Below are 26,637 nucleotides of genomic sequence, written 5' to 3'. Positions count from 1 at the left end.
TTAAATTTAATTAAACTAAAAGATAATTAAATTAATAATAATAAAACGATTCTCTTCAATAGCTTGCCATTTTTTGTTAAATTAAAATATTACAAATTAATATTCCTATGATAAAAAAATAATCTCTTGGAACTAAAAATATATGTTTTTTTTTTATATAATCAAAGAAATTATATAAAAAAAAGAAATATTATATTTGGAAAGAATATTATATTTGGAATATTTCTAAGTTCTTAAAAATTAAATTACTCGTTAATTTGACGATGAATCTGCCACTGAACTGCTTGTAAAATATGGAATTCTACGCCACTGGCGGTTTATTTTCTCCGGCCGATCGCTTGCACGACGACGATGATGGCGGCGCTACCGGATCATCTTTGAAGCTTTAAATATCCGAGACATTAAAATTATGCAGAATATTAATTAATTGAAAATGATAAATCAACTATAATTTTAAAATAAATGTCATCAAAAAATAGAACATTCATGTAAAATATATAATGGTATCACGTCGAGTTTTATAAAAAAAAATTCTACTTTGGAAAAAATTCTTAAGAGATCATTTTAACATGAATAATTGCACTACAAAAGTTATTCTGCAAAAGTACATTCTTTTATGTTTTTTTCTCTCGATATAATAATAATAATATTAAGAAAGATAAAAATTAATATATAACTCGATTTCGTAATTTGACAAACTCTCCCTTCACTTCCATTCCTTTTTACAAATTTCAACAAAATATTTTTATATCATAAAATTGACGAGTTTATAACCTTAAGGAGCCCCATACTGATATACATCACTGCAACGATTTGCCGAGCACAGTCGAGGAACAGGTCGTGGCGTTGCGGCCCGACAGTCGCGTCGGCGCTTCGTTCGCCAGCCGTCGTCAAACTTATTCTCCTGCCGGGCCTCTGATATGCTTTCGTTATCTCGCTCTGATGGTGTGTAAATCTTAGTGTGAAATTCGTTCTTTACGGATTCGAGAAATACACGAGTATTCGTATTTGCGTTGGATCCCTCAAGGAATTAAATTCATTGCGACAATCGGATTCTTAGTGGTCCCCGCAACCGCAATGTCTCTGCGTTCCGCAGCGAGCCCAAGCCCGACTTGAGAGTCGTAAGGAAGATAGACTACCAATCAATCTGAACAGTATCCCAAAAAGTAATTTGCTCCTTTCAATGATATCATTGATGTTGAAGTAATAATAATAATAATAATCAATTGACTAATTAATTATTAATGAATATTTTTATGAAATATTAAAATAACGAAATTAAATAATAAATAATTGTTACATTCGGGAATTGAGAGAAAGTAGCAACCATCGCTGATTCGCCATAAGGAGAAATATATAGTGATGGCAGTGACATTTTTGCATTTGCTTTTGAGTCGATTTGTACGCTTGGTCGATCGAAAAATTCGATTAAAATAAGAATGTGTATCAAATCGACAGACTAGAAACATACCGGAGCAAGATTGTCACAAGATGCAAAAGCGAAAAAGCAGAAAACATGCATAGAGGGAAAATAGAATCAAAGAAAACGTGTATGATTGATGAGGAGGATGTTAACAGTGATAAACATGGTATAATGATAACATATACGGTTCGAGGATAATCACTGACTTTATCAACAACTCTCAGCACTTAGAAAACTGAACGATCATTTTTGTGCGTTTGCTCAAGATATCCTCTCCAACATCAAATTGGAGTGAATTTGGGTCTGGTTGTTAATGAATATTAATTGTTTTCCAATGAGTACAAATTAAAAGGATAGTTGTGTTAAAATCGATGTGGTGCGTGGATCTCATAAATATCAAGTAATCTGTGAATATTGACTTAAGTGAGATCGCGACGCAAACCGGATGAGATGTGTCGAATGGAGTAACGTCGGGATTTCTCGCAGATCATCGTCATCGTGGATCATCGATGTAGCGCGATGTCGGCCTGGTGGCCTGTCGTGGCGGCGGCGCTATGCGTCTGGATGGTCGCTGGTGAGTTCAATGCGGGATTATGCCGGCTAGCAGATTAGGAATAAATTCATATTTAAATATCTTTGACTAATTCAATTATATATAAATAATTATATATAATTATATGTAAATTATATATAATTTTATATATATAATATATATATATGAAAAATTATATGTAAATTATATATAAATTTAATAAACATAATAAATAAGTTTTGCTACGTTAATAAATTAATATGAATCATAAATCTTAATTTATGATTATTAGGTATGTAATTATAAAAAAAAGTCAATTCTGAAATATAAATATCCGGTCACCTATTGATTTGAACTCGAAAGGAATTGTAGATCTTTAGAATATATAGAGTTAACAACAAGAAGAGAACGATTGCAAAATTAAGGACTTAAAGATCCAAAGATCTATGGACATTCCACAAAATGGAAGGTATGTCATTAGCAATAAATCCGCAACTTCCTTGACAGAAACATCTGCGGTATTTGTAGAATTTCTAAATTATTCGATTTTTTAAAGATTTAATAAATATTTTGAAGTAAGAATGTCTATAACTGGCAATGACTCCATGAGGGATAATTTTGAAATTGCTGAATGGTTTAATATTTTCTCTAAATACTTTTTAAGATCAATATATTGCATTATATTCTTTCCGAAAGATATGATTTGAGATGAGTTGTAAATATATATATATGCGCTTTCTAATATGTCATGGAGAAAGCCACGGAGCGTATTAGGATGTATAGGAATGTTAGAACGATCGTTACTCTAATATAAACACGCAAAATCTTGATATTCTGATATCTAAACACGCAATGTATTTTTTTATCTAGGAAAGATAATTTTGCTATTCGCTCAAAAACAGCAAAGATGCGAAATAACGGCGTTACGTTTTCATAGTAGATCTTGCTTACGCCAACGATTCCTTTCTCTCCAGAGTATGCTATTATAAGTTGCCTTGCTATGTAACTAAATATCTTTTGTGCAACAACAATCCCATCACGTTGTTCTCACACAATAAAAAGACTCGTTCTATTGTAAATTTATAAGAAATCTTAAATAACTGTTAAAAAATCTTTGTGTCTATTTCTTAGGTAATTTTTTAGGTAATTTTTTAGGTAATTCAAATTTACAGTAAAATAATAATTATAATAGTTGTAATTAATAATAATTATTGTAATTGTTATTAAACGAATTATTAATAAACTATACAAATAATACAAATACACAACTATACAAATAATTTTCTTAATACAATAACATTTTTCTAAAATCAATTTTCTTCTTATTACAGATTTTTATCTTAAATTACGATAAACGCAAAAATATAATTTTATTATATTATAATATATACTACAAAACATAATATTATAATATATATTACAAAAATAAATAATACTTTTTATAAAACTACTTTTATATTATATTATATTATAAATTAAATTTTTTATACATTTTTTACACATAATTTTTTATACATCAGTTTCTCGTACAGATAATATCAAAAATAAATTTTTAATTAATTTTATTTTTTATTTTGAATATTTAGAAATATTTATATACAGCGGAAAGGTAATACAATATTGTCAGCATCTTGTTCAAGCTTCATGCGCATTGCCATTATTTATACCACTATCTATCATCCTCGAGTGAGCGATCGAGATTTAAGCAAGTAGAAAGTTCGTAATCTTAAGAAAGTTTCGTGAAGGCCTTCAGTGCCGGCCTTTTGTCAGATTCCTCTTCCTCAGCTCAGATAATTGCCGAAGAAAGCCGGAGAGCAACCGATCGCGCGCGAGGTAACAGTTGCGACACGATTACGAGAATGTGCGTTCAAGTGCGGCCGAAGAACGCAACAAGAAGAGGAGATTCGTACATATTTTGCATCTGTACGAACACTCACGATCGTTAAAAGCTGAAGACTTTAATTAGTCGAGTGCGCAAACAGTTTCTATCAAATCTCGCGCAATTACAACTCAATTCTTGGCAATGAAATTCGACAAGATAAATTATAGCATAGTTTATCTTGTCGAATTTCATTGCCTAGCTATATTGCTATATTTCTATTTGTACAAAAGCAATAATAAGAAAACGAGGTAAAGTTGAAGTTGTTATAAAAATAAAATCTTATTATCTAAAATCTTATTATTATATATAAATAATTAATATAAATAAATAATTTGTTTATTAAAATGACAAATATAAAGAATAAATATTCATGAAGTTGTATTACTATATAAAGAATATATTTTCTATTTCTTTTTATTTTCAAAGATTACATATATTTTACACATATAAAATATATATTTATATAATTTATTTCGTTCTATTCATGAGAGAATCAATAAAAATTCAAAATAATCCAAGACACATATAAGTCCAACAAGTAATAGAAATTTCTTCTGTTTGTGAAATCATATATAAGTACATATCGCACCTCCTGTCGATCTTGCGCACATACATCACACTTGACATGATTAAGCCTTCGAAGAGCAATTAACCGCGGCCAGGAAGCATGCGGTTTTACGAATAATTACAGCTGTTTCTCTGCGAGCTTATCTTTTACGCTAAAAACGTCACTCATGATTTAATCGTAAAAATTCCACATGTTACATATATATTCATTTTCTAGCTGATAAATATTTTTTCTTTTAAATTTAAAATTTATATATGCTAAATTTTTATATTAATTTTTGTTAAATTAATTTGTTAAATTTCCTTCTTTTTTATTCGAAATATTACGTTGGAATTTTTCTTTCGTATAAATACTTGACGTTAAATTCTATCTAGAATATTTCTATTTTCTCTTCTTTGATATATCATAAGCATATTTTTATCCGTGTTTCTAGATTTTTACTATTGTAGTTCGTGACTGCATACATGTGATGAATTCAAGCATGTGATTACTGAATTATCAGAATGTAGCTGATTTCTCGAGCTACGTGGTTTGAATATTTTGATATCATTTGAAAGTTCGCATAGACTAGAAGTCGGAATAGCGATCTTGCTACGCATATTGTGCACACATTGTAGCTACCGGAAAAATAAAAGCGGACAGTCTACGCATGCCAGGAATACTCGCGTTAGCCTCGTAAACCTTCTTTTTACGTTCTTCTTAACTGATACAATACGGTTGCCTCTCGCGAAATCTTTACTGGTTGCACAAAACTATTCTCCGATTACTTTTCTCTTGAAAAAGTATATCAAATAATATTAATTAATTAATTACAAGTGAATTGCAAATGATAATTAATTAGAATAATATGAGAATAAGTATTTTCACTTACTTTATTACTTACTTTATTATACTCGGCAAATATAATATTTTTGTATTTGTATTCTTATGGAATATGCAATGTATACATACATTGCGTATTATAATACAATTTATTGAGGAAAGGGAAATGCTATGCTAAATTTCTTTACTAAAATATATGAAAAATTATCATAATAAACTATTATAAAGCAGTAAAACGGTACTCGAAGAAGGTCGTAAGAAGAAATATACGCAAACGGCGAAGACAAACTTTATTCGCACAACACGATAAAGCAGTGACACGATCGCAAACTCACCAGACACGGGTATTAATACGTTGCACCTGGCGGTCGCATAACCGGGACGCAGACATTCAACAAAAACCGGCGGTTAGGCCTCACAATGGGAGTCCGCCTTGATTTAACCCTTCTCATTTCGAAGACAAAGAGTTGGAACATATATCTGAAGAACGTATATCTGAAGAACTATTGTAAAACATAGAATAAATAATGATATCAAAATGTAATAATATTTTTAAATCAAGTAAAAAAATACACACAGACAAAAATATACTTAAAATAATTATTTTATAAAGAGGTTTATTACTTATATTTAAAATGTATATAATATAAAAAACATAATATATTCTTCACCTTCCGAAATTTGTGAGAAAATTAAAAAGATTTCTCATACATCGAACTTGGAATAAATTATCCGAATTATTTTATTTTAAAATTTAATAAAGAAATTAAATATATGGATTTTTTTATTTAATTTTTCAAAAAGATATAGTATCGTCAATATCATGTTTCTATTATTACATTTACTACAATTATTTTCTTTACATTTATCACAATTGCTACTTGCCATTTGTTTTATTTTTCAGCAAATAAGCAATATAAATATAAAAACTGTTTGTATATAACAAAATAATTTTTAAATTTTCAATTTAAATAATTTCTTCCTTTAAAAAGGAAAATGGGATATGAAGATAAAAAGTAAAGGATCCTATATTAAATTATCGGTATGAGGCTTCGCGAGAGAATTAACAACATTCAAGCACAGAGACAGTCGTGCAAACCGGGTCACCAGACACCGAGCAAGAACCCATACCTAACCTTCACTGACACCAAGGCTTGTCGACTGCACTGACGGGGCGGGAGGGACGAAGTGCATTTCCACTGACTCGTAGAATTCCTTGCAATAGCACGGTCTTCGGGCCATCTTCTTCACGCGCGTGTCATATCGCGATTTATTAGTCATGATGTGTTTACTTGTGTTGCGTGTCTAAGCAATTCTGGTTTCCGGAAAAAATAAGTTTTCTCGAAAAAATTTGATTCAGTCCTACAAAATAAACGCACAAAACATATATTTAAAACAGAAATCTAAATCCAAAGCTAAAAACTATAAAATTATATCTTAAAGTAATAAAAATGATAGAAAATATGATGTACTAGGCAAAATAAAATTTGTCCGCATAGAAAATTTTGAACTAAAAAAATTTTTTTTTTATAATTTATGTAATAATCTTCCTTATGTATAATTTCTTCTTTAATCCATATTATATTTATTATGTAATCTTTTCATTAATATCCATATTTTCTTTTTCTAATAGCGATATTTTCTATTTTCTATTCTCACGGTAAAATTTGTATTCGCGCATAAACACGCTTTTATAGCGATTTCGACTTAACGCAGGAAATAAGCTCAGTATGGCGGATGCGGCGAACGTATGTTATTATGGCGCGGCCATAAGATGGTTTATGTGAGCATTCTTCTCACCAGACAAGGATCGCTCGCAACCAGTTCTAAACAATTCTTCGGCAGTTTTGCGGGCTATTTACTGCGCCTGTTCCTGTCGTTAATGCACTTTCCCGATGACATTACATTAGGCAAAAACTACCTCAATCAGTAAATGATAAGTGTTGAAGTGGCAGTTTGCATCGTCATCGCAATTGTTTCGATAAAATATATATATATATATATATATAGAATATATATATAGATATATAAGGATATAGTTATATATAGATATATATATATATATATATATATATATATATATATAGAATATATATATATATATATATATATATATATATATATATATAGAATATATATATATATATAATATATATAGAATGTTTCAAAAATAAGGATCAATCGCTCGAGAGATGATTGGAGACTCAAAAACAAAAAAAAAGTTAATATGAATATAGATCCGGAAATGCATTGTTTTCGAGTTATAGCCCACTTTTATATTGAAATTTCAAATTTACTTTCGAATTTTTTTGTCAACATTGAAAGAACAGATAATTTTTATGAATTTTATAATATAATTAAATTAAATAAAAGTTACGGGCTACTTTACTACACAGGATGCATTATGTGGAGAGATATATATCTCTCTTAGCATCTCTAAGCAGAGATCATGATTTCACAATTGTGTATCTTGAGTGCTAAAGCAACCCATAACTTTTATTTAATTTTAATTATATTATAAAACTCATAAGATCATCTCTCCTTTCAATTTTAACAAAAAACTTCGAAATCAAAACAATTTCAAATTTCAATAACGGCAATAACTCGAAAACAATGTATTTTTGAACTTATGTTCACATCAATTTTTTTTTTGTTTTTAGGCCTCCATTTATCTCCCGAATAACTGACTTTGACTTATGGAACACCCTGTATGAACATTAATCATCTGATTACAAAATAATTTAATATTTATTTTAATCTGATAATATAATTATTAATAAAGTAATTATCGAACGAATAAAATTTATGGAAAGATTGATCTTAAATTCATGACAGAATTTTCCATCAATAAATTTTTTTTCTAATAATGTTTCCTTTTATAAAGCTCTTCTTAAAAATGATCGTATCATGTATCTGGAAATTTCATATGATTATATGTAATAACTTGTATAGATCTTTTATTGCTGTGTTAACATAAGGATTTGCATAACTCGTCAGCTGCTATTTTTAACTAAAACCTGGATCAGAGTATCACAATTGAATCCCTTCAATCCCATAGAACTCTCAGAATCTTATAAATCTCGATCAAATAACTCGTTTCAAATTCAAAACTGGATTGAATTAATATTTTATAGAGTACTTTTTAACATTAACTATTTTTATAAAAAAATACTTACATACATAGAACTCGAAAGATAAGAATATTTCTAACTGGTTTAAGTTCTCTTATATTTTTGTCATATTTTGAAAATAAATTCGAAGTGAGAAGATCAAACGTTTTTCATTTGGAGCCAGGAAATTATTTCTTCGGTTAAATTAAACGAGTCTTATCTCTTAGTTCACGGTAATCCCGGACGAGGATCTCGAGTCTTCTCGAGAGTGTTACGTAAGGATCGTTAAAACGCGATCGCGCTTCGCCAGTTCGTTTGCTCGGCTCGACTTTTCGAGTCTCGAAAGCGTCGCAGCATATGAAAGTGAAGCGTCACGCCGGGGAATATTTAAGGATCGACGATGACCTCACCAGGTGCAGTGAAAGTTCTCCGATTCGCTTCGTTTCGGCTCTCGTCGCGGCCGAGATGGCGGGAACAAAAAGATACATGACCTCTTTCGGCACCCACAATATCCGGAAATACGCGCACTCCAATGACGTCACCTAACCTTGGCCAGTTTCATGTACTTTTCGAATTTTTCTTTTCAGTTCTTTGCAGTCGTATATATTTTTGTAAAAATTAATTTTGTAAAAAATTAACAGTCATTGTAAGATCTTTTATTATTTAATTCCTCTTTATATATTTAATAATAACGTCCTTTCGGAAGTATCCTGGAATTTGAATTTATCTATTTCATGTTATACTTTATATTCTGGTAATATGATTCAAATGTAATATCCGGATCATAGACACGACAGATCAATAAAATGATCATTAAGATAGCTCTAAAAGTAAGTTGATAAATCGATCCCAGGAACTGCATGGACGGCTGTTCTCGGAAGGCAAAGAGGCATTCGAAAGGCAAAGAGATGATCCGTGTCCGGTTAACGAGAAAACATCGTCGATTCGAAGGCTCCTCAATCGCATTGCGATCAACGACGGAAATCGAGTGGTTCACTTTCAAATCCTGCTACACGTCTCGCGTTATTTTATAGCTAACACACCATTCCTCATGAGTCACACGAAAACTGCACTTGCCCATTGCATACTCTTTGCACTTTGGAAATATTTGGAAATATTTCGTGTACAAAACGAGGAAACTTCATCGTTTCTTTTAATTTCGACGAAGTAATTATCTTCGCGCTTTCCTTATAATTCGTAATTTCGCTCGCATCGTCGAAATCAAGATCAGAAACTAAGATATTCGAAATCTCCGCGATCAAAAAAATATATACAATTACAAATAGTAACTACTATCTAACGATACTGAGTTAATTATTAATAAAAATTTTATTTTTTGTTAACAAGATATTTTGTTAATAAAATATTCATTAATAATTAACTTTGAATTAATTATTAATAAATATTTTATTCAAATTTATTAACCAATTAATATAAATCGTTCTATATTATTAAACCCATTAATCAGTCTACAAATTCTCGATGAAGTATCGCATGAAGATATTCTAGAGGATTCGTCGACGTGTGGAGTAGCAATTTGCCGATATATATATATATAGGCGCTAAATTATTGCGAATCCGTACATCGGTGCTGATTAACGATAACAAATAATTAGAAGGGAGCGCATCCTCGACCGTTCGGTTAATTTGCGATCGCCGATCGGCCGATCAATTTCCGGACTTTACCCGTTTCCGATACACCTGTATGTGTCGAAGCGAGAGCTCTCACGAGAGAAACGAGCTCGACGCATAAATCACGGGGGCCGGACTTTCTAGCCATTAGCGACAGCTCTAGCGATGAGCGCTACCGCCTGCCTAGAGCCATCAGCAACGTGCTCAATGGCCTATTCGTCTTGAAGAGCGAGCTTTAGCACTTTGCGATTTAACTAAATGCTCGTAGCATCGACAACATTTTTTTTTCAGGCATCCTTTGATTTATCGCAAGGCCATTAGGAACCTTAATGCCGATATCGCTTCGATATTGAAATGAAAACTACATCACAAAATGCGCTAAAATAAATCACACGTGTATAAAATGATGAATAAATATAATTTAATGAAAGTAAATTTCTTGAATATATTCGGTATATTTTGATATATTTGAAAAATCATTAGAAAGAGAAAGGATTAATGATATTTTATTAACAACGTAATAGATTTACATTATAATATGGATGATATGAAGAGTTATATAATATGAGAAACATTATTTATTGTGCAATAAAAAATAAATTATTAACAAAAATATTGTATAACTATAAGTATTGTTCATTAATAATATTAAAGCAAATTTTAGTTTTAGAAAAAGACAAGGAAAAGCAACATTTTTGTTGTCAATTCAGTGAAGCATGCCGCATGCAAAAAGAGTATATCAAATTAAGAAAGTCCCAGGCGGAAGGGGGACACTTTCCGTTCTGTTTTATGCGATAATTATATCGGATCGGCTTCAAGGATTATTGTGAAAGGATTGAAATGCCGTCTGCCTACTCTCATTTATCTCCGTTTCCGAGGTTATCTCTCACCCTGAGATGACAACGCACTTTTAACGTCGACTAACTGTAATCCTTCCTATAAAATTATGCACAATTGATCTTTTTCGGATTAAAATGATCGCTCTTGCAGAAACAAGATATTTTCGTTATCCTGCCTTGCACAAAGAGCAATTTTATCGAGTAGCTCTCAAGGATCATTGTGAAAGGAGATTGAAATTGAATGCTTACTTGCCTGTCACTTTCTTGATATTCCGTCGCAGATAATGAATTTTACTTCAAAGAATCAACAAAAGTAAAGTAACAAAGAGAACGAATATTTTCCTCGACATTTTAGATACTTGGACTATGGATACTTTTCTTGCGAAAATTGTATTTGTCAAAAAATGATGTCTTCCATTTATTATAGAAAGAAAATTGTGAAAGGAACATTGTGAAAGGATTTAAATTGTCTATCTGCCTCTTTCATTGTACTCTCACCCTGATGATAATCGAGTTTCTCTCAAAAGTAATTAACAAATCAGGATAATTTAACCGCAGGTTTTCCTCCGGAATTTTAAACGAACAATTTCATATTATTATTTGCCACAAAGTAATTTTATCGAGAATTGGTATTGGTATTGGCTTGCTTCTAATGAATCTCTTTCGCCCCGATAAAGTAATATAAAATAAGTCTTTTTTAAACAAAACTTTAATAAAACAGTTAATAATTTGTTAAATAAATTGTTTTACTTGCTGCTACATATATTCGCACAATTGAATTCACACAATGGAATCTTTTATTTTTCCGAGATAATTTTATCAGGATAGTCGTCCAAGAATCACTGTGAAAGGCTCGAAACTCCACCTGCCTCTTTCGAAAGCCCCTCACCTCTCCGCGGGGAGAACAGCGGAGTTTCCTTTAACCGGTCATCCACGAAGTAGGGCGACCTGCCCGCCGATGACTTCAGCGAGCAACGAGATTTCAATGTTCGAAGGACAGCGGTCTCAGCGGTGATAATTCACGCTGTGATTACAATCATAATTGCTAATTAATAAATTATTACTATAGCTTTTAATTTTACTCACAATATAAAATATAGAATCTCATCAACGATGTTTTATCGCAAGTAAGTAAGTTTTTTGGTGATTTAAAATTAATGCAGAAAAACTATGCTGGTAGCAGGAGAATGAGATACAGAAGCCCGCGACGCTTATCATCTCATTATCTTATCATTATTCTTATCTCTCGATAAGAAGCTAATAGAAGAGACGCTATTCTCTCGAACGGACACGATCGGGTACTCAATACAATTACATATAGAAAACAAACACAGACACATACAGGCGCAGTCGTTCGATCGCACTTTCATCGTCCCACTTTCTCCGTGTTGTTCGGGACGCATCGCCGTACTGACCATGCTCCTCGTTGTCTCGCGAAAGAACCTTTCGCACCTCCTCGGCACCTCCGTCTCGATTCCTCTCTGTCGTCGACGTTAAAAGTAGAAAACGCGTGGACGAAATCCGAGAAAGTCCGAGAATCGCATCCGCCTCTATGTTTTACATGAGACACGTCATCGTGTCTGGAGGATAATGATTCGAAAGGAAACTCGCTGTTGACCGATTTGGGAAAGTCCCAATGGCGATCGACTTTACGCTGTCGACGTTCACTCACGTAGCATTGGAATGCCCTTTAATCCCGCATATGTAATTTTATCTTTCTTCATCTTTTAATATATAGAATATCTCACAACTACCATAAACATACCAACAGATTTTTTTTTCAGTAATTTAAAGTAGATTTTTATGGCATCATTTAATGGCGATCATCATTTACCATAATTTAATAATTTATATCGAAACTCGAAATAATATGCATTTAAAATACACTGAATTATTTTATTAACAACATTGAAAACAATTATAAATTTATGAGAGGTTTGCTATTAAAAAAAAAAAAAAAAACACCTTAAAGTAAAATAACATTAAAATTACAAATTATTGTTAAACTTATTAATCCTTTCGTTTACATTGCCGCTGTTTACTATTATTAATTGCCAAGTCATCGACATCGGAGTGTCCAAATAAATGAAGGAAAGCAAAGAAAGCAATGCTGTTCTCAGCGGAGTTCTCCATCCCGCGACAACATGTAACCGCGGTTTACGGTACCACGCAGCGTCATCTAGTTAATGCTTATTCGCGAAAGCACGGTGTGCGCGGAATTTTTATTTTTATCCGGTCGTGACGCGATTGACATTGATACGAAATGCGCGATGCCGATTATGGCGAGAGCGCGCCGCATTACAATGCGCCGCTGTCTTCGCTTTGAGTAACGTCTCAAACGCGCGGCGCGTTATAGCGGTATTGAAGTCACTGCACCGTGAGAATACAGTTACTGCGCTATATTCTCATGAATAATCGCTACGATTACGAGAGACGAAGGGTGAGAAGAGAGCACGAAGTAAAACCGCTACCATTATGAAGATCGTCACGCTTACGTCGCTCTCTGCGAAAACACTTTACCGCATCTTCCCGACAGAGGATCATTGACTTGAGAACGATTGTTTAGATCGAAAACAGTCATTTAAGCGTAATCTATTTCTTCACATCGAAAAGATAGCGTTTCTAAGCTGTATCATATATAATTTTAATGACGACGGATTCCGCCGAATTTTTATTCAAATTTCTGCTTCAAGAAGAAATTTTATTAAACTGGAAGATAACATGGCCAATTCCTCGGAAACAGGATCTTAAGTGCTAAATGAAATAAATTCTATATGAAATAAATTCAATAATTATACCATAATATAATAATTATCACCAAGCACGTGCCAGTACGTTTAGCAGTAGCGGTTCTATAATAATTTGATAATTAAAATATTTTTTATATAAAAACCCCCGATTAAAAATCTTCTTTATTATCCCCTCCTCTACAGTAAATATACCGAAATATTAAAATATATTGAAATTGTATTGAATTTTATCGAATTTCCTCGGTTTGATTTATCTTTTACTAATTTTTCGTGTATTGTGTGAAAAACAATATATAACTTTACTTTTTACAGCTCTAATTTAATGAGCTTTTGTAAAAATCGAACGCTAATGAGATGTAGCTCACGTTTGAAAAGGAAACAAACACGTAACGGAACGGGAAAAAAAGACGCGCGATGTGCAATTAAGATCGAACATTCGCAAAACGATATTCGCGAGGAGAGTTCATTATCACTGCTCGGCCGAAGCCGAAGTAAATCTGAATTTTGCAAATCGCGAACATGCACGCTTGCACGATGCACTTTCTATTTCTAGTATATATATATATATATATATATATATATATATATATATACGCGCCTTTCGCGCCGTATCAGATCGGCCGGCCGGTATCATAACGTTCTTCGTGCGGCTGCTCGCCGTGACTTTCTATTCCAAGCATAACTCGTCGGACCAATCATTCTTAATAAGAAAGGTCGAGGATCGTTGGCGTGTAGTTACCGCGAAATCGCGGCACGATTGTTCGTTGGAGACGTCAGGTGTAGAACGCCGCGAGGTCCAGTTATTCGCTTTTCTTGCATGAGATGCCGTAGAAATGGCACGAGCAACACGGGAGTCGGTAATTATGCGATGAGGACAATATGAGAAATTGGAGAATAAATTATCTGAAAGAAATTTTTTAAGAAACGTCTGCTAATAATTGCTCTCTATATCTTCATTCTTCCTTTCTTTCTACTTTAATTTTTCTTTTCGAAAAATGATTTCTTTTTCGTAACTTTTTTCTGCTGTATTTCAAAAGTGTAATGTAATTAATTAAGAAAGATATGTTGTATAACACGGGTAATACGAAAGATTACAGAATTCCAAAGAGATTATGCATAAAACGAGGATTGCGTATAATAAAGGACAACCGAAAATACGTGAAATAAAATCTCACGAGGGGTCACAGTCTACTTGACGATATGAACTCGAAATCCAGGAAGGAATGCATATCAAGGCCGATCTCTCGATGCGCGTGCATTTCCACCCACTGCTCTCTCTCATTATCGTTCGGTAAACCCGAACCCTAATTAGAGCTCGAGCGTAAAACAGCGAGCTTGCCGGTTGAGCTCGAAACGCGCTCGCGATTGCGAGGAATCGAAGTCGATTTGAACGGGATTTCAGTCGCGTTGTCAACCTTCCGTGACGAGAAGCCATTAATTGTCGGTGAGCTGAATTTTAAACATTTACGTCGTAAATAATCGGAATTTGAATTGTCGCAAATACACATTAGGCAAAGAACTGTGATTATTTAAAATGAAAACTTTAAATATAAGCTATTTTTAGATCTGATATAAGAAAGACGTAGTATAAGAAATTCAAAGGTTATATAAAATTATATAAAAGTGTACATAAAATCTAGAAAAGACAGGAGAGTAAGAAAAAGATTAAAGATAAGAAGATGTCAGCAATTATAATATAAACATATAATATATAAAATATAAAATAAGATATATAAAATATAACATATGACATATAATATATAAAATCACAAGTTACAAAATTCTCAAACTTATATATTTACAAAATCTTAAATTTTCAAAATGTCTAACTTCAAAAATAAAACTTAGTATTGAACTAAATATTAAAATACCGAAAGAATTTCATAAATCATCATCATTAATTTTTTTTTTTTGTAGGAGATCAATTCAGCGACAACACACCGCCCATAATATGGCTGGATCGAAACTGGGTACTTCCGGATACCGAGCCCGTAGGAAGTGTCGTGACCAGGGTTCGCGCCAATGACAATGAACAGAACAATTTAACTTATGGTCTAGAACACCGTCATAATTACAACGGAGATGGTAGTCCTCAACCGCCGTTACCATTCTCCATTGACAGCAAGACCGGCACAGTATATCTCAATGAAACTCTCAAAGGAAAAGTGAGTATCCTCGATAACTGTCAAAATCATTTTAGATAAAAGTTTCTGTATCAAAGATATTTAAGATAAATAATTTTGATAAAAATATAAAACAAGAGATTACTACTTATAATTAGTCATGATATAATGTAAAACAGTTATTAGATGTTAAATATTATTTAACATCTAATAACTGTAAATTTGTTTAAAAAATCATATACATTTTATATTAATCAATTAATTAAATTTATACAAATTATTTAATAATTGTAGGCTCATGCTTTTAAACGTTATATTATTATTATTTTAAATGTTATTGCACAATATGTAATATAAAAATTGCTAATTAAATATAAATTTGACATATTTCGATATATATATATATATATATATATATATATTTATATATACACAAAAATTGTTTGTCCAGAGCAAAAATATTTGTGAAAAAAGTATATTACGAAGGAAACACGCGATATGTTGGACAAAGGCATAGATCTTCTACATATATAGCATTCGTGAATGCTCGGATATCGAAGCACTTGAGTTACGCTTCTTGTTCATTCTTCTTTTCAGGGAGGCCAGAACCTGTTACTCTACGTCACAGTTTCTGACGGTCAGCTCACGGCAAAGACTGAAGTTTTCGTCAACATCAAGAACGTATCAGCACATCAGGAAAAGGCAAAGTGCGTAATCACACAGATATACGCGCATATACATACACAATTTTTGTAGATTTCATATAAATCTGTACACCTAACATTAAAGAAATAAAACCAATGAGCTGCAGAATTTAAATGTTAACTTTCACAAAATAAATGAATATAAAAAAATTCTAGAGTTATCAATTAATTTGCATTAATATTGGAAGTTAAATTTCTAAAATATTTTGGATGTCCTTTTAATATAAATAAATAGCAGTATTTTTTTTAATTTAAAATACATAAAAATAAGATATTAACTTCTCATTACACTAATATATTTGAGTGCTAAAAAAGTTATGTCACCTTTTTAAAATTATTTATGAATATCGGTCAAATGATAATTCATTTGATATTTGATAATTGAAATTCTGAAATATATGTATAATATATGATAATATCTGTTAATGTCTCGATATATAATGTATTTTTCTTGTGTCATTTTTAAATAATCCGTTGTACGATATATATTCAAAATATTCATTAATTTTTGTATGTGTGTATATATATATATATATATATATATATATATATATATACATAATATATGTTCAAAATATTCATTAATTTTGTACACACACGCATACACACACACACACACACACACACACACACACACACACACACACACACACACATTATATATATATATATATATATATATATATATATATATATATATATATATATAAAGATTAAAAGATTATTTCTGCAAAATATAAAATTCATTATAATGCTAACTATAATTATTTTAATTTAATGCAAATTGATTTTCTGATTATTATACTTAGAAAAATGTTTAGGATCACAGTATTTCAATATAAATTATATTAAATAAAACAAATTTGCAAAATAGTATTTTTTTTAAGTAACAAGAAGTAGCATGTGATTTTAAGAGAATATAGCAATGATTTGTTTTATTAATCATACTGTATTTCATTAATAGAACAACGATAATTGAACAAAAATTGTATAGTATAAGAAGTACTTGTCAAAAGAAATCATCTTTTACCAGAAAATTGTCAAAATTCAATTGACAATTTAATTAGCAAAAAATTTAATATTTATAAAGGAAATTATGACAAACATTTATTTAATAAAACACTACTGAAAAGCCTGGAAATTTCATTAATTATTAATTATTACTACTATTAAATTAAAGGAAGATTTCTTTTGATATTATTTTATTAACAATTATGGATTAAAAAAATTATTTTTGACTTATTCTTTTAATAGGAAACCAAATCATGGTTCCCGTGGCCCGATACGACCGCCTTTCCCTCTCAGTATATCAAATCGACCGCCCTTTCCCTCGCCATTACCCCCTTTGCCGCCAAAACAGTATCATCTTGAAACTACGAAACTCGAGTTGGAGAAAGTGAAACCTAAAGAGAATGACGTCAGTGTTAGCACCAGTACCGTCAGTACCATCACTGAAGAGAGCGTCCAGGTGAACGAAGTAGAGGGTCCTGCATTGAGTTCGAAGGTCGCACCCTCTGCTGCGCCGCCTTCGCAGGACATGGCGATGACATTGGTGCCAGTAGCAGCTGGATGTGCCCTCATTGTGGGTCTTGGTATGGGCGTCTGGTCTTTGAGGAACAGATTTTGCGGCAGCCGCAAATCCAAAACAGACACGGTATTAAAAATAAGATTAATTCAAGAAAAGAAAAGATAAAGAAAGAGAAAGAAAACAATTCTTTTATCTCGAAAATATATTAATTCTCACATTATTTTGATCCAAATGAAATAAAATATGATTTCTTTGGTTTTTCAGAAAGAACAGGCGTCAGTTAGTGTTTCTAATTTGTCTGATGATCCTTCTCTCGTCCTGAAGAGATGGCGAGGTTCAAAGGCTCATAGTAATCGTTACCAGCCATGGGAGAGAGAATCCCAAGCAGGCATTCAGAACAAACAGGAGGATAAATGGGAATTTCCCAGACATAGATTAAAAGTATAATCATTATTCCATACTTAATTATTAATTAAACACAAAGTATCGATAATTAATTCATGAGTATTGTTACATTGTTAAAATCAAATAACATTGACTAGTCAATTAAATTAATAAATTATGGTTATAATTCTAATCCTATCCAATTAATTATATAAGCAATTCTGTTCTAATTAGTTAATTAATTATTTCTAGGTTTTCAATATTCTTGGTGAGGGTTGTTTCGGACAAGTATGGAAGTGCGAAGCTCTAGATATCGACGGCAAATCCGGCCCCACAATTGTGGCGGTAAAAACTCTGAAAGAAAACGCCACCGAACGAGAACGATTGGATCTCGCGCAGGAATTGCGCGTTATGAAGAATCTAGATCCTCATCCCAACGTGGTGAGACTTCTAGGATGTTGCACCGAACGAGAACCCATGTTCGTCATTTTGGAGTATGTGAGTGGTGGTAAGCTACAAAGTTTCCTCAGAGCCTCCAGAGAGGAGAGAAATCATGGGGGAGCGGGATTGACCTCCAGGGATCTTACTGGATTTGTATATCAGGTAAATCATTGGATTACAAATTTTTAATTAGAATCTACAATAATTTGATTTGAAATAAATTCTAATTGTGTATATTTGTTATTTGTAGATTGCCAAAGGTATGGAATACTTGGCATCAAAAGGTATTATTCACAGAGACTTGGCTGCCAGGAATATTCTGATCGATGAGAATCGCGCGTGCAAGGTGGCAGATTTCGGTTTTGCCAGAGATGTGGCAGCCAATCAGATTTACGAAAGAAAATCCGAGGGTAGATTGCCTATCAGATGGATGGCACCTGAGAGCTTGTATGATAATATATTCTCCGTTAAATCTGACATTTGGAGTTTCGGCGTCCTGATCTGGGAGATTGTGACATTAGGATCAACTCCGTATCCTGGACTAGCTGCAGCAGAGGTATGAAAATAAGTATATAAATAAGTTTTTATCAATTAAATTTAATTAATTTAATATTTTTATCTTATTTTAATTAAGTCAATTTAATTTAAATTAAAAGAGTACAATTGTATGAAAAGTTAATGTATATAAACTTAAATTAAATGAAAACTAGATTCATAAAATTAAATTAAATTGGTCAAAATATGATTAAATTCAAAATAAAATAAAAACATTAAACCTAATTGAATTAAATTAATACATAACATTAGAGATAAATCAAACTAATGAAATTAGTAAATTAGTAAATTAAACGGTAAATAAAAGATTACAATCAATAATTTTTTATGTATTATATATCAAAATATCATATCAAAATGTTTTATCAGGTAATGCGAAGAATCAAAGAAGGCTACAGATTGGACAGGCCTGAGCACTGTAAAAGGGAGCTCTATAATATAATGTACTATTGCTGGGACAAGGATCCGGCATGCAGGCCATCCTTCGCTGAGCTTGTCAACTTAACCGAAGGCTTACTTCTTGACGAAACGGATTATATCGAACTCGACAGGTTTCCGGATCATTCGTATTATAACGTGCTCAATCTCAGCGGAGAGAAACTGTGAAATTCGCGTAATGATCTTCAACGTTGTGTCACTCGATTTTCGCATAGATAAGTTGCCACATATTTCCGCAATAGCATTATCACTTAATTAGATTAACTTTCACTGCATAACGTAGGTGATGTAGGTGAAAAATTTTTTGGACTAATTTATTAGGCCGATGATCTTTTTAGCTAAAACAAATTATTATATTTATAAATTATACGACCGATCAAAAAGTAATATCGCATTTTAATGACATGTGTTTAATGAATTTGCTCGAGAACGATTTAAAACAGATCCTTTGATCCTTCTGTTCCATACGACACAAGACTGTTCGATCGTTTTGTTAAATACTCACATGTGTACATGTTAAATAATACTCACGTGTGTGTACATACATACATACAAGAAGTACATCATTTTTAGTACATAAGAACAGAAAATAAAATTTAATCTAAACGCGACACAATTACAAGTTGAAGAAAAGTATTCCTAATATTTTAATCACTATTCATTCATATAAATATGAATCTGTATATATGTACTGAGTTAAACATTGTTGTAAGTTATTGTACAATTGTTTGTTGTAAGAATAAATAAATAAACGTATGCACATTGTACATTTGGCAATATATATATATATATATATATATATATATATATATATATATATATTAATACTCTTTATATATGTTTCATAACCATAATTAAAGCATAGTTAACATTTTTTTTAAAACTCACTCACTCCTATGATTTATATTTATAAAAATTGTTATATATATGTCCGTTTGCCTCGACACCGCGTAAAATATTCACATAAATAACAACGCGTCATTAAGAACATCGAAACACTCCGCGACATGTCGTCAGGGAACGATCCTCTCTTCGAAGTATTGATTTTTCAAGTATTGATTTCTTTTGGGGGCAACAACGAGCAGATCACTTCTCGGTCGTAACAATATAATCATCGTCATTCAGAATCATTCTTTTATGTGTTCTATTAAACATAAACGAGTTCCTTCATTGTATTTAATTTTTAATGTGAGTAATTTTTAATCTCTGTTAAGAATATTACTTTATAAGGAATATGATTAAAAATGGAAACATTTATTTTTAACACTGTCAGTATGCAAAAAAGTAAGGAAAAATTTTGCGTTTTAATATTTTGTACAGTTATTAAATTTGTTTCACATATATTTTACAGGAATATAACATTTTTAACATTAACATCAGGAGATACAGTAATGTCTCGAGTGTCAAGTCCGTATATTCTATTTGAATGTGTGACTTTTAATACACATAATTCTTATAGTATTATAGTGAAGAAAAATTTGTTTTTCATACCATTATAGGATTACATAGGACGTGTTCCGTTATAAAATCTTCTAAACAAATATCATTATGTTAACTCTTTTTATCATGATGTATTTATGATGTCAAAATAATATATTCTTTGGATACATAATTATTTTATTGATTGAAATATAGATTTAAGAAAATAGTAAGTCTAAGAAATAACTATAAAAATCGCCTATAGTAATGTAGCCCTTTCCTGCAAGTTTTGTTCAAAATATTTTTCTCATAAGTGCTTTCCAAAGTATAGAGCTATCGGAATAATACGTAATATTTTATTGACATATTGATTTTATTATATCGATATTATTTAACCCTTATCCTCTCGCTGTAAGCTATTCATTGAATATAAATTTTTGCATACCGTGTGACAATAAAACGTCTATTTAATAATTACGTGAGAAAAAAATTGTAATTTATAATTTCTAACATAAAATAAAATATAAATTAACATAATCATTTAATAATGTTTGTAATAAAATTTGTAATCCATTTCAATATGTATCAATTTAAAAATAAATACCTTAATTCAATATATTAAATATATATGTAAATGATAACATGATACGAATAAAATAAAATTTTAAAAAATTATTTTGAAATTATACATTTTATTGAAAGATTAATGTTTTTAAATATTATTAATTACCATAATTGCTGCATTTTTTACTTATCGTATCTATTTCTCTCCCACCTCCCCCTCCCCCCCCCCCTCTCTCTCTCTCTCTCTCTCTCTCTCTCTCTTTCTCTCTCTCTCTCTCTCTCTCTCTCTCTCTCTCTCTCTCTCTGTCTCTCTCTCTCTCTCTCTGTCTTCCCCTCTTTCTCTCTCCTCTCTAAATAAAAAATATATATATATATTTGATTATAAAAATACACTTAGTTTAATTATACTATTACTGATATCTTCTCAAGTTGGTTATTACTTTATAATTACATTTCAGCATTGTATTCATGATATTTGTGAAAAATGTAAATTTTTAAAAATGTAAATTTTTTATTCGTTATTTTTATTCATAGATAGAAATCTTTCTTATAGAAATTTAATACTGGAAAATAGATTAATTACTTATTTGGAATATTAAAAACACTGAACAACAATGCTTTTAATATGTAATTTCCAATATTATACTGTTCAGTATTAAATTCAATTTCTGTAAGTGTGTAAACTTGTTTGGGACATAGATCCTGACAAAGATTTCCTTACATATTTCTATCAAAAGAGTATTTTAGTATACCTTTTGTATATTACAAAAAATTGTAGTGCAGAAAGTGGAGCTATAAGAAACAAACTAAGAAACCTAGTTTTGTCTTCAATGCTAGGGAAAAATTCAAAATTTCAAAACGATGAAAAAGTTGACTATCCTATCGATCAGTTGACCGAAATTGGCACTGCATTCGATTTTTCCTCCGATCGATTTTTTGAATCGATTTCTAGCATTGTTGACTTTATAAGGCTTTATAAGGATTAACTAAGTGCTTTTTATTCAGTAAAGTGTCATCTACAATAGAAAAATTATTGTACTGTTGTTCAATGTATTTGATATTCAAAATAAGATCAATTATTATCTAATCTTCTAATATTAGACTTCTATAAGGGTAGATGCAAAAAAATAACGAGAGCAACGTAAAAAAAAGCTTGCCAGAAAACACGTGGCAAGTATTTAGGTTACATAAAAAAGAAGGAGGAGAAAAAAAGCACATAACTAATATAAATTATTTTACCATTCTTTCCTCTAAAAAAGATAATAACTTTCTAAACAGTTACTTAATTTTTTAAATTTGCATTCAATTATTTGAGAAAAATTGCAATTAATACAGAAATAAAATAATATATTTAAATATTATATATTTAAAATACATATATTTGTTTCAAAATTATTAATTTTATATATATAATTATTTTTATATTTCCATTATGCTTAACTTATTTGATATATCAAAATTAATACTTTTAAAAGAATGAATCTATAAATACAATTTAATCAGATCTATTAACATTATTGCATTACTCCCTTACAGAAATTTAATTGGATTTAGTTGGAAGATCAATTAGTTATTTTGAATATTAAAAGCAGAGAGGGAGCGTAGCATAGTGGACAGCGCACATTATTCACTACGCCAGAGATCCAGGCTTCGATTCCTGACAGAAATATTTTTATAGATCTCCGCTTGATAGCTTGGCAAACCACGTGAGCATTCTTACCCATAGAACTTCCTCAAAAATTTGCTGTTTGGAATAGGCATTAAAATCTAGGTCCCACATGCCTGTGCATCATCTGCGTGCACATCACAGACATATGAAAGTGAGATAAAACAGGCTCTAAGTCCAGAACAGAAAGAAAGAAAAATATTAAAAGCGATAAATAACAGTATTTTTAATATCAAGTAATTAACAAGATGCTGACCATTCTTATACATTTATTTTGTCGAATTTTCAAATTTTTGTCAATCGAGAAAAGTAAACCCGAGGAACTACCATGTGGCAATCTTTCTGTACTTCCTGTAAAGTATTCTGAAAAGAATTTATCTCGTAATGACTCCGTAACATTAATCTATTTATTAAAATTTCATATTACATATATCTTTACAGATTGAAATAATACTGAATATACTGAGATACTTGGATATAAAATCTTTATGTCGTATGTATAGAGTAAATAAATATTTTAATCAATTAGCACGAGATCCTCTGTTATACGCGAATTTTACAAAGGATGATGCTTTAGAGTATATTAGAAGTAAAAATTCTAGAGAACATTTATTAAAACTTTTGCAATCAAAATATAAATATGCAAGGAAATTGAAACTCCATTTTTTCGATTTTAACACTACGGAAATCTGCGATCTTCTTGAGTCACATGGCAACTTTTTAACGCACTTAAGCTTGCTTCAACCTCTATGTTTCACTACTGATTTCATTGTTCATCAAATTTCAAGAAAATGTAAAAATTTGAAAGGTATGAAAACTCCGTGATATATCTCAAATATCTGTACCAAAACACTTGCAAATTTTATATATACATAATAATACATATTAATACATCCAGCAAGTTGACATTACTTGTCGTTATCTTGACATCATTTTTGTTAAAATTAGATTTAAATTATGACAAATTACGTCAACTTGTTATCTGGACAAATATTTTTTTGTTTTTAGAATTAATTTTCCTCGAATGCGAAACAGAACATGGATATTCACATCTCGCAAATTTGCAGTTTCTGGAGAATTTATATTTGCCTGGTAGCATAACAACTTCTACTCTATGCAAAATAATACAGCCTAATCGTCGATTACGTCGCTTGTCTATAAAAGGTTGCCGTGAGAAAATTGATTTAGGGGAGGTCTCCGCGGAATTGAGAAAAAATTGTCCAAATCTAGAGGAAGTAAATTTTCATTTATGTAATACAGATTCTACATCGCGATATTTCGTTGAATTGTCTGGATGTAAAAATCTTCGTGTAATAGATTTTACTGGGTGGTACGTGTTTCATGCTCTTCTACAATATTTTAACTTTCTATAGAACCCACATTTTTTAGTTAGAATTTGAAGATATTTGCTTTATTCATCTTGAAATACTGTTTTTCTTTTTATATGATGATCTGTAATATGATTTTTGTTTTATTTACAGCGGCTATAAAACTAGACATGGTGTAAACTTTCGTAATTTCCTCTCCTCTTGTCAATATTTGGAAATAGTCTTCTTACGTAATTTAGAAGGGCTCACTAATGATGATTTGAAAACTGACGTCGTGTAAAAATTTGAAATATTTGGATTTGATAGGCGTTCAGGATCTCACAGCTGATACATATCGTACATTTCTCGAGTGTTGTCCTAAATTAAATTTCATCCTGTTCTCGTCAAGTCATGAAATTTCCGATTGTTTGATTGCGCAATGGAAGGAAATGTATTCACATGTGACCATCATAAAATCTAATCTAGTATTGAATCAATATGATTAATGATGTAGGATGTATATTTTACAAAATGATTATGATATTTTACAATAAAGGTCTATCTGTGACACGGTGTAAACTTTCGTAATTTCCTTTGCTTTTATCAATATTTGGAAAAAGTCTTGGTGGATATTTTTTAACTAATCATATTCATTTTTAATACAATAATTTTTAATATAATAAATATTTTTTAATATTAATTATTAATATTATTTAAAGCATAAGGGCTATTCAGATAAATCCGTATAGTTGCATAAGGTCTGTATCAAATTGAAGATTGAATGGGAGACCAATTAAAATAAAAAAATGATTGTTTTTTCATTGTAATTGATCAAATTTCATGTAAATTTGATCTTCAATACATAATGTATAAATTTAATATTTCAACATGAAAATAACCAATCACTCATTTAATATGAAAAAGAAAGCAACAATACAGTCCTTTATATAAGATATTTGACTGATCAGTTTCTTTAAACATATGCATTATGCGACTCTGCTTTATCTGGCTAAAATTCTAGGAAAGGTTCTATTCATCTATATTTTGAATGTATAAATTACATGTCAAAGTTTTTCTTCATTGGACGTAATTAATCAATCATTTTTTGTATAAAGTCGATATTAGATTTTTGATAGATGATTAAAGTTTCCCGGGTTTATTTCAGTCAATCAGTCATTAATCTAAACTCGCTGTATCGTGATGCATTGTGATTCGATTTGTTGCATTATGACTCAACAGATATGTCGCAATAGCTTGATACAGGATTAATTGAGACCGTAAACAAATGGGATCTTTTTTATATATTCTTTTTTATATATTTTATATAGTCAATTCGTATATCAGATTCGTACTTGATAACTCTCTTAAGTCATAAAATGCGGTAAATCAATCATAAAGTGGAAATTTTTTTAACCTAGGAACAAAATAAAAATCCTCAAAATAAAATTCAAACACAAATTTAAAGTACTGTTTTTGGTTTTTAAAATACCTGGTTAAAAATGTCTCTGCTAATTTTTTTCACCGAGATATTAAATTTTTCGTGAGACTCGCGAGAAAATCGCAAGTTCTTAAAAACTTTTGGACAATAGCGTGTATAATTACACGCACACACACACACACACACACACACACACACACACACACACACACACACACACACACACACACACACACACACACACACACACACACACACACAGAGAGAGAGAGAGAGAGAGAGAGAGAGAGAGAGAGAGAGAGAGAGAGAGAGAGATATTAATGAATAAAATAAATGATTTTTGCACACACATAGTTAATACTTGATTTGATGTAATCTTATTATTCTTTATATGTATATAATTCAAAAATTATAATAATAATTGTTGATATATATATATATGTTGATATATATATATATATACAGGGTGTCCCACAACTCGCGACCGAAATTTTTATGACATATTCCTGACT

General features: G+C 30.8%; 1 protein-coding gene and 1 pseudogene across 1 annotated transcript; both read left to right on the top strand.

The window, feature by feature from the left end:
• The first annotated feature begins 833 nt into the window (after positions 1 to 833).
• On the top strand, positions 834 to 20,498 carry Cad96Ca (tyrosine kinase receptor Cad96Ca). Its single transcript, XM_089074702.1, has 8 exons — positions 834 to 1,997; positions 15,476 to 15,723; positions 16,279 to 16,388; positions 17,640 to 18,039; positions 18,178 to 18,354; positions 18,550 to 18,900; positions 18,989 to 19,294; positions 19,663 to 20,498. The coding sequence occupies exons 1-8, from the start codon at positions 1,943 to 1,945 to the stop codon at positions 19,897 to 19,899; spliced, it is 1,884 nt and encodes a 627-aa protein (XP_088930828.1). The 5' UTR covers positions 834 to 1,942; the 3' UTR covers positions 19,900 to 20,498.
• Positions 20,499 to 23,492: 2,994 nt separating this feature from the next.
• LOC148938250 (uncharacterized) lies at positions 23,493 to 25,247 on the top strand (annotated as a pseudogene).
• The last annotated feature ends 1,390 nt before the right edge of the window (positions 25,248 to 26,637 follow it).

This window comes from Pogonomyrmex barbatus, unplaced genomic scaffold, assembly GCF_055798465.1.
Source record: "Pogonomyrmex barbatus isolate J1 unplaced genomic scaffold, ASM5579846v1 scaffold1, whole genome shotgun sequence".
Classification (NCBI taxonomy): Eukaryota; Metazoa; Arthropoda; class Insecta; order Hymenoptera; family Formicidae; genus Pogonomyrmex; species Pogonomyrmex barbatus.
This window is presented reverse-complemented; position numbering and strand designations above follow the sequence as displayed.

Bases quoted from the DNA above. Each gene is read 5' to 3' on its own strand.
- Cad96Ca (XM_089074702.1), top strand. From the start codon at position 1,943: ATGTCGGCCTGGTGGCCTGTCGTGGCGGCGGCGCTATGCGTCTGGATG. The intron at 1,998-15,475 runs GTGAGTTCAATG...TTTTTTTTGTAG, and splicing joins ATGCGTCTGGATGGTCGCTG to GAGATCAATTCAGCGACAAC. The intron at 16,389-17,639 runs GTGCGTAATCAC...TTCTTTTAATAG, and splicing joins GCACATCAGGAAAAGGCAAA to GAAACCAAATCATGGTTCCC.